Source organism: Cnephaeus nilssonii, assembly GCF_951640355.1.
Source record: "Cnephaeus nilssonii genome assembly, chromosome: 20".
Taxonomy (NCBI): Eukaryota; Metazoa; Chordata; class Mammalia; order Chiroptera; family Vespertilionidae; genus Cnephaeus; species Cnephaeus nilssonii.
Genome location: NC_137091.1, coordinates 26,445,978 through 26,458,808, shown reverse-complemented (window position 1 = coordinate 26,458,808; position 12,831 = coordinate 26,445,978). Strand labels below are relative to the sequence as shown.

Sequence of the window (12,831 nt, the reverse complement as noted above, 5' to 3'; positions counted from 1 at the left end):
TTCACAAAGTAAACTGTTGGCAGGTCACCCTTTTTCAGAGTTGTTTTCAGCATGCTAAATCCCGACAGCAGTCACAGGCACCTCACACCGTGGCCGACCTGCGCGGTGATGACAGAGATGCCTCCGAGTCATCGAGGTGAACCTCAGTCTGGGCTGGGCGCTGGCTTGGCAGCGCACACTGGACACGCCCTCATTTTAGTCTGCCTGCCCCTCAGCGCCAGGAGCCCTTATGGCTGCTCACAGGTTCCCTAAGGGACCTTCCGGTCTCAGCCCCTCATCTGTAAAGGGGGGTCATGGACCGTCACGGGGGTGAATGACAATACACTTGAGGGTCACACTCTAAGGGGGTGTGATAGATGTTAGTTATGCTTCTGCCTCAGTTCCCCAGGTGTAATGTGGAGGAGATAATGATACCTGCTGTTCTCACTGGACCAATCAGAGATGAATGGGGCCACACAGACTGCAAGTGCCTGGTCCATTGTAAGTGTGCAATTCTGCCACTGTTTTGTTTGTTTAAATATATTTTAATTGATTCAGAGAGGAAGGGAGAGGGAGAGATAGAAACATCAATGATGAGAGAGAATCATTGATCAGCTGCTTCCTGCACGCCCCCCACTGGGGGAATCGAGCCCACATCCCGGGCATGTGCCCTTGACCAGAATCATACCCGGGACCCTTCAGTTTGCAGGCTAATGCTCTATCCACTGAGCAAAACCGGCTATGGCTGGGCTGCCACTGTGTTGTTGTTTTTTAATCCTCACCAGAGGATATTTTTTCCCATTGATTTTCAGACAGTATGAAAGGAAGGGAAGAAGGGGGAGAGAGAAACACCAGTGTGAGACAGACACATTGATTGGTTGCCTCCCACACATGCCCTGACCAAGCCTGGAGATTGAACTTGCAACTGAAGTACATGCCCTTGATTGGGAATTGAACCCGATACCCTTTGGTCTGCGGGCCGATGCTACCCACTGAGCCAAACCAGCCAGGGTGTGTTTTTTTAAACTAACTAAAGCTCATACTTTACTCAGATTCCTCCGTTTTTCCCTAATGTCTTTTCTGTTTCAGGGTCCCATGCAGGGCACATTACATGTAGTTGTCGTGTCTCCTTGGATCCTCTGCACGGGACAGTTTCTCCGCCTGTCCTGTTGGTACTGACTGACCTGCAGTTTTGAGGAGCACTGTCAGGGGTTTGCAGCATGTCCCTCAACTGGGACTGGTCCGACATTTTCCTCTTGATCAGACTGGGGTTGTGGGTTTGAGAGGCAGACCCCAGAGGTAAAGGCACAACCATCACCATTCCTATCACAGTTGGCTGCTGACCTTGATCACCTGTGGGGACTGTCAGGTTTCTCCACGGTACGGTCACTCTGCCCCCCTCTCCATCCTGTACGCTCTGGAGGGTCCTCACTAGGAACAGCCCCCAGCGAAGGAGGGAGGCGTGTCTCACAGACACCATGTGGGACTGTACACAGGAGACCATCTCTTCTCCCCGAGCCATGCTATTCCTGTTATTCTTACCTCCTGTGAAGAGATTCTTCCAGTCGCCGGAACAGAAAAACAAAGAACCAAAGGGGACAGGCCCCACGCAAACCTAACTTCAACAGAATCCCAGCCCCAGTCCCTGGCTGTCAGGACGGCCAAGCCCAACCCAAAATCTTTGTAAAAGTGAAAGGCCCGGAAGGTGTGCCCACCTCCCCGGCTCTGTGGTCGGTGCTGGGAGACTCACCATGTTATGCTTGAGGATTCTCTGGACCACGGGCGTGAACACCTCGATGACCACCATGGACCGGGGCCGCTCTCTGCAGTGCTGGGGAGACAGGAGGACATGGTCGGCGCTGAGCCTGCGGCCCCTCGCCCAGGGAGCTCAGCACGGGGCCTGGGTTCCCTGCTGAACAGTGTTGCATAGCTCTTTGTTCATATTTTTGGAGGAAGAAAAGTGGGTGAGGAAGTTTAGTTTGCTTTTTATTCTGATCTTAAAGTCTGAGCGTGTTTCAGGCGGTGAGGGAAGGCGCGGTTCTGACACGGCCCTTGCTTAGTGCGGTGAGACTGCAGCACTAAGACCTGGACGCAGGGCCTGGCACAGGAGCTCCACGTAACCACTGCAAGAACACCAGGGGTTTGATGTCTGGACACCAGTCTGGAAAACTCTGTGGCTTTTCCATTGCCGGCTTTGACAACCTGCAGCAGTCTGCAGGCCAAATGCAGCTCTGAGTGTTTCATCTCACGGGCGTGGTGCTTTGATTTCAAACTGAAACAGAAGGCCTTCAGGTGGAGCAGACAAGAGCCCACCGCTGCAGCACACGCACAGCCTGCCTGGGCCTGAAGGTGCTGTTTCCCAGCCCTGGAGCAGGACGCCGTACTTGGGATATTAGAAATCAGGGCTTTCCTGGGAAATTAAGATATACTAACTTTCCTCAGCTCTTGGGGTCCCAGTTTTGAAGTCTGGCAGGAGAGACTGCCCAGCGTGTCCGGAGCTGGCCCAGAGTGGATCTGATGGGGCGGCTCTGTTCCCCTCAAGCTCTCTTCTCTGGAGGGCTGCCTGGTAGGTGAGGCACTGAGGCTGTGGCTTTGCTCCCCTCAACCCCTCAGCCAGAAGGCTTACAGGCCCCCCTGGCTGGGACCCCTCAGTCCAGCTGCAGGGCAGCCTTCTGTTTTAGAATCAATGGAGAGTCCTACCAGGTAGTGCCCAAAAGGACGGTTTGGTCTCATCACTGTTTTTAAACTGCGCTACCATTTACTCTGAACAGCGGTCCATTGTGCTAGAACAAGTCTGTAAACCATGAGATCTGGGAGAAACCATACAGCCGAAAGGAGACAACAGGCAGATCTGGATTAAACTGGACCAAATATCAAGAGAAGAGAGGACACCTGCTGTGACAGGCGAGAAGCCCACACACTGGGTTATCTGACCCATCCTCTCGGGGCAGGGAGGCCCCTCCCGTCTGCAGTCTCACCAAGCTGTTGCTTCTTCCTCTCGTGTGCCCCAAGGGCGGGGCCTGGATACAGCACAGGAGCCTGACGCCCGTGTGCAAGCATGCTCTTGCACACACACACACACACACACACACACACACACACACACACGCAGGTACAACTCTATAGTCGGGCGCTCATCCACTTGGACCGACCTTACCTGCTTGGACTGGAGGGCACACACTGGCACGTGCCCACATTAAGAAATGTACCCTGGGCACTTCGGGCCAGCAGGCTGGGCCCACCCTCTGCTCTGTGGGTCGCTGAAAAAGGTCTCCTGATGGAGAGATAGGGCCAAAGAGGATGACACAATCCTGTCTCCCTAAACCTCGTGTCACCTGACAAACCCAGAGAGAGCGCACACTCCCTGGGTAAGGGGCCCGGGGGTGAAGGGCAGGGATGGGACAGTAGGTGTACCCCAGTGTCCTTTCCTTCAGAACCATCAGGCCTCCCAAGTGCCGCTTTGCCAGGCCACGTGGGAGGAAAGGAACGCAGCGAGGTGAGTCACCAGGAGAGACCAGGGTAGCGGGGAAGCAGCAGACCTAGGCCCTCGCCTTTCCAAGGACATTAAATTATGACACACAAAAATCACACAGCAAAGAACAAAAGCAGATTGTGTTCAGCCCCAGGCCACTGCAGTGAGCTGGCAGAATGAGGGACAGGGATGCCTGGTCCCTGACGTGCCCTGGACATGTTCCGAGCAAATCCCACTGCGAGGCTGGCGCGGTGTCCCTGGGAGCGGGTGTCCCGCTCCGTGGCTCCTCCCAGCTAACCTGGCATCCCCTGACTGCTTTCCCTGCTCAGGAAAGCCCCACGGCCATGCCCCCACTGTGGGCCAGCTGGTGCTCAGAGGAGCCCTGGCTAAAAATAACCCAGCTGACGTCAGGAGCCCAGAAAATCTGCTGCACACTTCTCCCAAGACAGCCACAAAGACATTCCAAGGAAAAGCTGGACGCTCCTCCCTGACCCACTGGTTTGGACCCTGTGCCTCGATTATCACCTGTGTGACCGAGAGGGGGCTGCAATGCTAAGAACAGGGTACCTGGCTTGCCTTCCAGCTGTGTCCAGGGCAGGGCCCTGGGTTTTTAACAAATTGTGCCAAGCCAACCCCCAGCGCGCACACAGGGAGGCAGGCTGGTCCTGTAGACGCAGCCCACTTCTGCCATGCCATACCTTGCAAAAGAATTCACAGAGATCTGGTGGTGGATGGTTGTTTTCCAGCAAAGGGGCGATTGCCTGAAAGACAATGAATCCAGCGTCAGTTGGAATCTCTAGAAGGAAGCGTACGACGGGTGAGTCTACACAAGAGGGATGACTCATGATGGAAAGCACAACCTCCCTGTCACCCTCTCGGCAAAAATCGCCCATTCTCTAACCTGCATGCCGGGACTCCTAAACTGGGGGCACATGGTTCCCTTAGAGAAGGTGATACAAGCTCTGGGCTGCCCTCCAGAAACATGCACATACAATGATGCATGTATCTTTAGGGTTTCATGACCTGCTGGCATCCCCTCGGATTACAGTCCCTGACTCTGAGGCAGGATCGTGGTTTCGAGCCAGGCTTTGGGGGCAGAGTCCTGGGTGCGAGTCCTGATCCTGGTGCTCACTGCAGTATAACCATTAGAGCAAGTTATTTCCTGTCTCTGAGCTCCCGGGCTCCCACCTGCAGAGTGGAGCAGAGCTGCTGTGAGGGTGAGAGAGGTCACATGTGCAGAGGCGTCGCTCAGCTTCGCACTGCTGACATTTGGGCTAGTTGTTCCTATGGTGGCAGCTGCCCTGTGCACTGTGGGATGTCTAGCAGCTTCCTTGTCCTCGACCCACCAGATGCCAGGAGTGACTCCTCATGCAGTGGTGACAATAAAAATTATCTCCAGAGACCTTTGCTTTATATTCAGGAAGGCTGCGATATTTACTGCCCCTTGAATTCATTTCTCAGGAGCCTTCGTAAGCCAGCTGGACAGTAATTACTGGTACCACTGCCATTCCTATGCAAGGGTCCCCCGGACTGCACGGTGTTTGATTCTCCATTTTTCTATCCCTTTCATAATTCGTTTTAATGAATTTGCTAAACTTCACATTCAAATAAAATTTTTGAACAATTAAAAGGTGTGTCCTGACATTGCCAAATGCTCCCTGGGGGACAGAACTGGTCCCAGCTGAGAACCCCTGGTGCAAGTGCCTCTCACAGAGCCTGCAACAGGCCAGCTCTCGGGAAATGTAGTTACTAATGGTTAATAGCCACGTGAAGTCCACTCTTTGTCCCGTTTGCCACACTGGGCACGTTAGGAAACAGGAGACGCTGGACCCAGCAATGAGATTGCCAGGCTGTGTGACAACTCAACTCAACCTCTCTGGGCATTAGACTCTAGTCCATAAAATGGGGAAAGCTAGAGACTCTGATTCACAGGGTTGTTGTGGGAATTTGACGAGAGAAAACTCTAGAAGCTTTGGAGTCTCAGGGTTGGCATAGCCACTGCCTGGAGCACAGCATGTCACTGACACCATCGCACAGCAGCAAGGGGTGACGATTCTGCCCGACTCCCCAGGAAGGCTCCGTGATGATATGGCCTCTCCACAGCCCAGACTCTGCCTGCTTGTTTCAGGGGGTCTCCCTGATCTGCCCCCTACAGCGATGCCCTTGGCTATGGGTAGGGACCCTGAAGTAAGGCCTTCTGCTGGTCTGGGACCATTAGGGAAAGAAAAGTATAAGTGGACCCAAGTAGAAGGTGACCGTTGCCCAGTTACATAGGTGAGAGCCCCTGAATGAAGAAGGAAGCCCCTGACATGGAGGTCATGTCCTGCAGCACCAACGATCAGGCCCATAAGAGCTGAAGACGAGGCCAGTCTTGTTTGTCCAGGGCTGTGCATGTGCCTATTCAGATTTAACTGCTATGAAATAAACAATTTTAACTGAAATAAAATGTAGAATGCATTCCTCAGTCGCACTATCCACACTTCAGTAGCCACATGAAGCTGGTGGCTGCCATTCTTGATGGTGTAGACAGAGAACATTTCCACACTGACCATTCTCCTGGACAGTGAGTCAGTGTCGGACACCTTGGGGGGGGGGGCGGGTTCTGCTGTCCCCTCCAGCGTGCTGGCCTGGGAGGAGTGAGGTCATAGCAGAGACAGTGGGCAGGGAGCCGCTGCCTGGCCCATGGCTCTGCCACATGCAGGTGCATCCCCTGGGTTGAGCCCCTTTAATCACAGTGAGCCCCTCTTTCATGGGAATGAGTTAAGGGAGTGGTCGGCAAACTCATTAGTCCACAGAGCCAAATATCAACAGTACAACGATTGAAATTTCTTTTGAGAGCCACATTTTTTAAACTTAAACTTCTTCTAACGCCACTTCTTCAAAATAGACTCGCCCAGGCCGTGGTATTTTGTGGAAGAGCCACACTCAAGGGGCCAAAGAGCCGCATGTGGCTCGCGAGCCGCAGTTTGCCGACCACGGAGTTAAGGCATAGAGGAGTGGGAACAAATTAAGTGCCCACAGGGGTGGGTTCGGTGCTGCCATAGCAGTTCTCTCGTTTGACTGCCAAACTCAGTGAGGTCAAGCAGTAGTTACTTCCATTTACACAGATAAAGAGACAAATGGTCAGGGAAGTTACAAAGCCTGCCCTAATCACAGAAGGATAATTTTACAACATATAATTAATAAAAACGCTTATTTTTGTGTAGAATCTCTCTATGAGCTAAGCATAATAGGTGTATATTAGCTCATTTAACCCTTTCAGCAGCCCTATAGGAAAGGCCCTGTTGTCATACCCATTTCATAGACGAGAAGACTAAGGCTTAGAGCGTCAAGTTAACTGGAAGCTACCTGAATGGCTGCCTGGTTAAATAACAATATTCTTGAGCCAGTAGAAAGAATGCGGGTAGGCCAGTGGTCCTCAACTAGTGTGACTTTGCCCCCCAGGGGACATCAGCACGGGGTGACATTTTTTATTGTCACCACAGGGGAGTGCTACGGGCATCTAGAGGGCAGTGGCCAGGGGTGCTGCTCAACATCCTACAGTGCACACAGGACAGTCCTCACCGCAAAGGGTGACCCATCCCCAATGTCGCCACTGCCAAGGGTGAGAAACCCTGGGGTAGTTATGTACAAAAAGACTTGAGAGAATTTCTAGGATATTCGTTAAGTTAAAAAAAAAAAAAAAAGGCAGAACAACACATCCAACATGACATCATCGATGTTAAAAACAAAAAGCAAAAACACAACCATGTCTGTCTGTGTGGCTTTGTCACCACTGGAAACCTCTAGGGCTACCTCTGAAGAGGGTGCTGGGATGGGGTAAATTTTTTCTTTTTACAATTAAAATACACTCATGAAATACTTGCAAAATCAAAGATAATTTTAATGAAATTAAACAAAATTTAAAGTTCTTCCATTACTCGCCCAAGGTCACAGCTAGTATGGTGTGGGCCCAAGGTCTGCACTTGGCTCTGAACTTGAATCCACATTTGGCTTTAAACCCACTTTCTTCACCAGCACGGGGGAAGGCAGCTGGCATTCGGCCTCCAGGTCCATATTCACCCAGTGACACTCCAGCTGTTACCAACCAACAGTTACCTATTGCACGGATGCCTGACTGACCGATTGAATAAAGCCAACTCAAGTTACTTGTAAAAGTACTCATAAAAATAAGTTCATAAAAAAATACCAACCCCGTTGGGAGAAGACTAATTGCCAATAGGCCAAATCAGATACTGTAATTGCTGAAATGAAAGGAGCTGCAGAAGGCTTCATGGTAATGGACACAGCATCGGGAATAAAGAATGCTGAAAGGAGGGCTGAGGGCCAGACCCTCAGATCAAATTCTTCCCTGTTCTCAGGCATCCCCGCTGAGCAGGGAAGCTCAGCCAGGCCCAATTAAGGGGTCAGCCCGGCCAAATTAGCTGGCTAAATGCAGCCTGCATTTCTCGGACCAAAATGTCTTTCCCAGGCTTGTCCTAAGTCCAAAGCCCTTGCCCCTCCTTTGCAGGGCCGAGGCGCACAGTGAGACCCACAGGTGTTGTCAGAAGAGAGGAAGATGCCAACTCCTTGCCTGGCATATATACTAGTACAGTGGTCGGCAAACTGCGGCTCGCGAGCCACATGCGGCTCTTTGGCCCCTTGAGTGTGGATCTTCCACAAAATACCACGTACCCTAATTAAGTTAATAACAATGTACCTACCTATATAGTTTAAGTTTAAAAAATTTGGCTCTCAAAAGAAATTTCAATCGTTGTACTGTTGATATTTGGCTCTGTTGACTAATGAGTTTGCCGACCACTGTATTAGTACATTCCCACCTGCTTCTCCACTAGCCAGTCTCACCACTTTGCCTTTGCATGGACTGGGCCCCCTGCCTGGACTGCCTTTCCTGGGAGACGCCTACCCATCTTTTAAGACTTGGTTTGCTCACCTCCTCCTGGAAGCCCTCTGCCATCTTCCTCCCAGCACCCTCTCTGTCCTCTGTGCTCCTCTAACACCCGAACAAATTTGAACCTCTGACCATTACGGGATTATCTGTTGACCTGCCAGGTCCTCCCAGCTCATAATAAATCCCTCAATGGTAGCTTCATATCTATGGATTAGAGACTAGTGTCTGGCACATACTTGTATTCACATGTCAAAAAATGTTTGTTAAATTATATTGTTAATTAATAGTATACTAGAGAAAGGTGGTGGTGGGTGACTGGGGGTGCCCAGGTGGATGCTCCTTGGTCTGGCCAGAGATGGCAATGGGTGGTCAGGCTGGAACACAGGAGAAACCTCTGTATTTTTAGCAAATACTCACTGAGTACCTACTATGTGCCAGACACTATATTGGTGCTCCACAGAAATTGCTGCTTTTACTCTCAGCAATAAAAGGCTTCGGGCTTATCTCCTCTGGTGCCGATAGGACCCAGCTGGGGCAAAGAGGGTGACTGTCCAGACTGGGCTCATGAGGGCCAAGTAGTTGGGCATCCAAAGTCCTAATTCAGCTCAGAGGGGCATGGTGCTGGGATGTTGCCCTTGTTTCAAAGGCTGCAGCCATGGGACCTCTTGGGCAGGTGAGCATTCCAGGTCCTGTCCCAGGCACACAAACCTCTGCCCCTCACTTCCATTTCAAGTTCTGCCTCCCTCCTTTCCACTTCCTTATGCTTTATGCTCTGGTGAAGTTGATGTTTCAAAAAGATACCAGGTTGTTTTAAATCTCTGTTTACATTTTATTTCCTCTCTCTGGAATGCCTTTACTCTGTTTTGCCACCTGGCAAACTCCTATTGATCCTTCAAAACCCAGCTCAGACATCACTGTCTCCAGGAAGTTCTCTGGCTTCTTTCCCAGGTGATTTTGTCACTCTACTCTCTACACAACATGTCTCTATTTTTGCAGTGAACTCATTTGTCTTCCTACAATAGATGATGAATCCTTGGGAGCAGGAGCTGTCTTAGTTATCTGTGGATTCAAGTACCCAGCACAGTGCTCTGTACCCAGTAGGTGCAATTTCATTTCTTTCTTCTCTCTAGTGAGAGTCATGTTTCATAGCTTAAAATCATCAAGGAAGATATTTTACCCCAGAGATGCTTACATCATAGTCAAGTCCCAGAAAATATCATCTCACTTTGCGTATCAGAGGAAATTAAAACAGTTTCTATTTGTGGGTTAATTAGGAGACATGGCCTGGGCAAGAAAGAGACCGGCTACATTTCCACTGAGGGTTTTGCCTCTGAATAAGTTACATGGTCTCTGCTATCTCCTGCCTTCAACCCCCTCTGCAGACTCAGGCCAGAGGAGGCGATTAAGACACATTTGCTACAAACCTCAAAGACTGATAATTATATCCCCCCAAAATCAATTGGACTCTGAAATGTGCAAAAGCAGGAGCGAGACATGTCTGGCTTGATAAAGAGACAGCCGAGCCAGGTCGCTGTTAGTGGATGATGCTGGCGCCTCCAGAATTAACTCAAACTGGGGAAGAATTGTGGGCACCGGGAGAGGGATGGCGAGAGACTTACCACAATGATGTTTTCATGCTCCTGGGTCGTCAAGTTTGTGTTCTAAAGGATGGAACACAGAAAGCGGGAGGAAAACAAAAGAAAACAAACAAATATTACTAAAGTGGAACATTTGTATCCCGAAGGTCCACACAGTTTCAACTGCTTTTAGCATCTCAGTGACTGCCGTCGCCCGTTCTTAATTACACAGATCAGAAGCCCCTCAGAGGCAGGGTCAGGACAGGAGGAGAGTACACCTTGGGGCAGGGGAATCAGGTTCCGAGTCCCTGTTCGCAGCCTGTGAGTCATGTGATGCGGACAGACCACTTTTGAGTGAGACTCAGTTTCTTCTTCTGTACATGGGATCCTCTTTGGGCTGCAGGGACAGGATATATGCCACTTGGAAGCCAGAAGACAGGTTCATGATAAACACGTGAAGAACACTTTTCAGTCTTGACTCTCTGCTGGAGTCTAACTAGGAGTGGCATATATATTATCTCAGTGGTTCTCAAACTAGGTTCCTAGGGAACATTAGTGTTCTATGAGTTGGCTCAAGATGTGTTAGCTAAATTTCAATTCTAACAGTTCATTTTCAAAAAATAATATTAAGTTGAAGGGATTAAACTTGCTTAATTTTTAGGTTTTCCCCTCAATCTGATATTTCTTTCACAATTGGTACCTGTACTGCCATCCTGTGAGTATGCGAATAAGGAAAGGAATGAATATGCAATAAATGAGAAACCATGGGAAAACGCAGAGACGGCCACTATTGTCTTTTTTGCTAGCTTCAGGGCACGTTCTGCTTTGTCTGTCTTGGTAGACACAGGCTCTCCTGGGTGTTAATTCGCATTTTCTAACAGAGTCACGTATGCTGCTCATAAGATGCCTCATCACTGGACAGGAATGGCAAGATCGACTGTTCTGGGTTCTAGAAAGAGCCCACGACACCCACCACCTGGACAGGTCTAAGGAGCGCTGGGATATCTAATGAGCTGACAGCCGAAGCAAAAGAAAAGCCAGCGCACTGTGAATCTGCTTTTGTCCAGCTGCCTAGGGATGAAGGCGGACACAGAACCAGGGTCAGTGTCCGAGCTCCACAAGCCTCCAGGTTCCCATGGAGACAGCCTGATGCGTGATGCTTAGAACCAGGGAACATTTGGGAGGATGTTTTATGGATTCCGCCTTTTTCTTTTTGTGGATGTTGGAGTTTGAGCAGCCCATTGAGGGTAGATGATTAAACTTCAGTCATTGTTCAGCTCAGCATAGATAAAAGCCGGCTTTGGTCTGGGCTTTGTTCTTTCTTCCCTAAGACTAACTTATTGTCAGATCGCTATGCCTCAGGCACTGTGTGAGAGCTTTGTAATACTCATGCCACCCATTTCTCTTTCTCATGACCATTCTCCTACTATTTCCTACGATCCCAACAAATGAGCTACCTGAGTGAGACTCAAAGAGCTATGGCTGCTCACCAGGAACACAGCTAATAGTTGGTGGAGTGGGACTGGACCCATCTGTCCTGATTCCAAAGCCTTTATCTCCCAGCACCGAGTAAGGGTGCTCAGCCCACGCAAACGGCAGTTCCCCCTTTCAGCTGCCGTGGGACCAGCCTGTCCCTCACCACGCCCGCCACCTTTCCAGCAAGAGCCTTGGGCCAGCACAGCGGCTGCTTCCTTTGTCAGTCACCGGTGGCAGCCCATGCCACTCTGCAGGGACACTTTTCTGCATCAAGGTCATTTTCAACCCCGGGGGCAGAGCACTCACCAAGAGCCACTGCTTAGAGGGGCACTAAGCTGAGTGGCCCCTCCACACACTCAACAAGGGCCTGGGAGGTAGGGACACCGGCTTCACTTGGCTGGTAAGTGGACGGATGGTTCTTTCTCAGAATTGTTTGGCTACCCAACAGCCTCCTCCTTCCCCTCCATCCCGCGGGCTACTGCCCACTTTCTGGTTGCTTAGGTGAGGGCTGGTGCCTCTTAGCAGCAGGCCTCGGGGACACTTGAGTAAAGAGAACAAAGAATCTAGCCCCATATATTCTAAGCTAAAAAGGGCAAGGAGGAGGGTGGATCTGTTTGCTTTTCCACTCATGCCACCTAGACATGGAGCTGTCGGCACTGAGGTCAATGTCACTGACATCTCCCAGGACAGTAAAGTGTGACCATGTATCAAACGCCCCTGCCTGTGAGGCACGATGCTAGGCAGTGCTTGCTTATTAGAGCATCGGCCCTCAAGGCTGTGAAATGGGTGCTAATCTTAGCCCTGTTCACTGATGAAAACTGGGTATTGAGAAGCCTAGGAACCTGCCCAAGGCCAGTTGGCTCCTGAGGGCGGAACTAGGTCTTTCTGACTCCACACATCTGCTCTTAACCACTGCCCCACACAGGGGGATCTCCCCCTCACTAAAAAGGCTCCACCAGGCCGGTTCATGCCACACCTAGGCACAAGAGCATGAGCTTCGCCATCGGGCAGGCCTGGGCGTGGGTCCTGGCCCACCACTTCTCCGAGTGACCTGGGTGGGCACCTTAACCTCTTAGAGCTGCTGGTGACCCTTCTGCACATTTTAATACTTACCTTGCAGGGTCTCTGGGAGAAATGTAAAAGTGAGCTCTAAATGCCCGGTAGTGACTGTCACACAGCGTGTGCTGAAAAGGGGCTAGTGTCACTCCGAGAGGTGGAAGCCTCACTGGAGGAGGTGCCACCTGGGCTGCAGTCCTAGCTCTGTCCCTTACCAATGGCCGCGCCCCCGGGCATGTAAGCACATGAAACATATCTGAGATGGGAAAGAAATCCCACCAAGCAGGTGGCCACAGTGTCATCGGCCACCTCTGCCATCACCTTGACAATGAGCCTGACTTTCTGTTGGTGGACAAGACTGGTGGGGTGGAAGGGGTGGG

At 50.8% G+C, this 12,831-nt stretch overlaps 1 protein-coding gene across 1 annotated transcript in view; it reads right to left on the bottom strand.

Annotated features, from left to right (window-relative positions):
• The window catches only part of CMIP (c-Maf inducing protein), a 230,443-nt gene that overhangs the window by 34,824 nt on the left and 182,788 nt on the right, over positions 1–12,831 (bottom strand). Inside the window, exons 5-7 of the mRNA XM_079800071.1 lie at positions 9,962–10,003; positions 4,150–4,212; positions 1,730–1,810 (exon numbers count right to left, since the gene is read on the bottom strand). Coding sequence (XP_079656197.1) covers positions 1,730–1,810; positions 4,150–4,212; positions 9,962–10,003 — 186 coding nt within the window. The remainder of the gene's footprint in view (positions 1–1,729; positions 1,811–4,149; positions 4,213–9,961; positions 10,004–12,831) is intronic.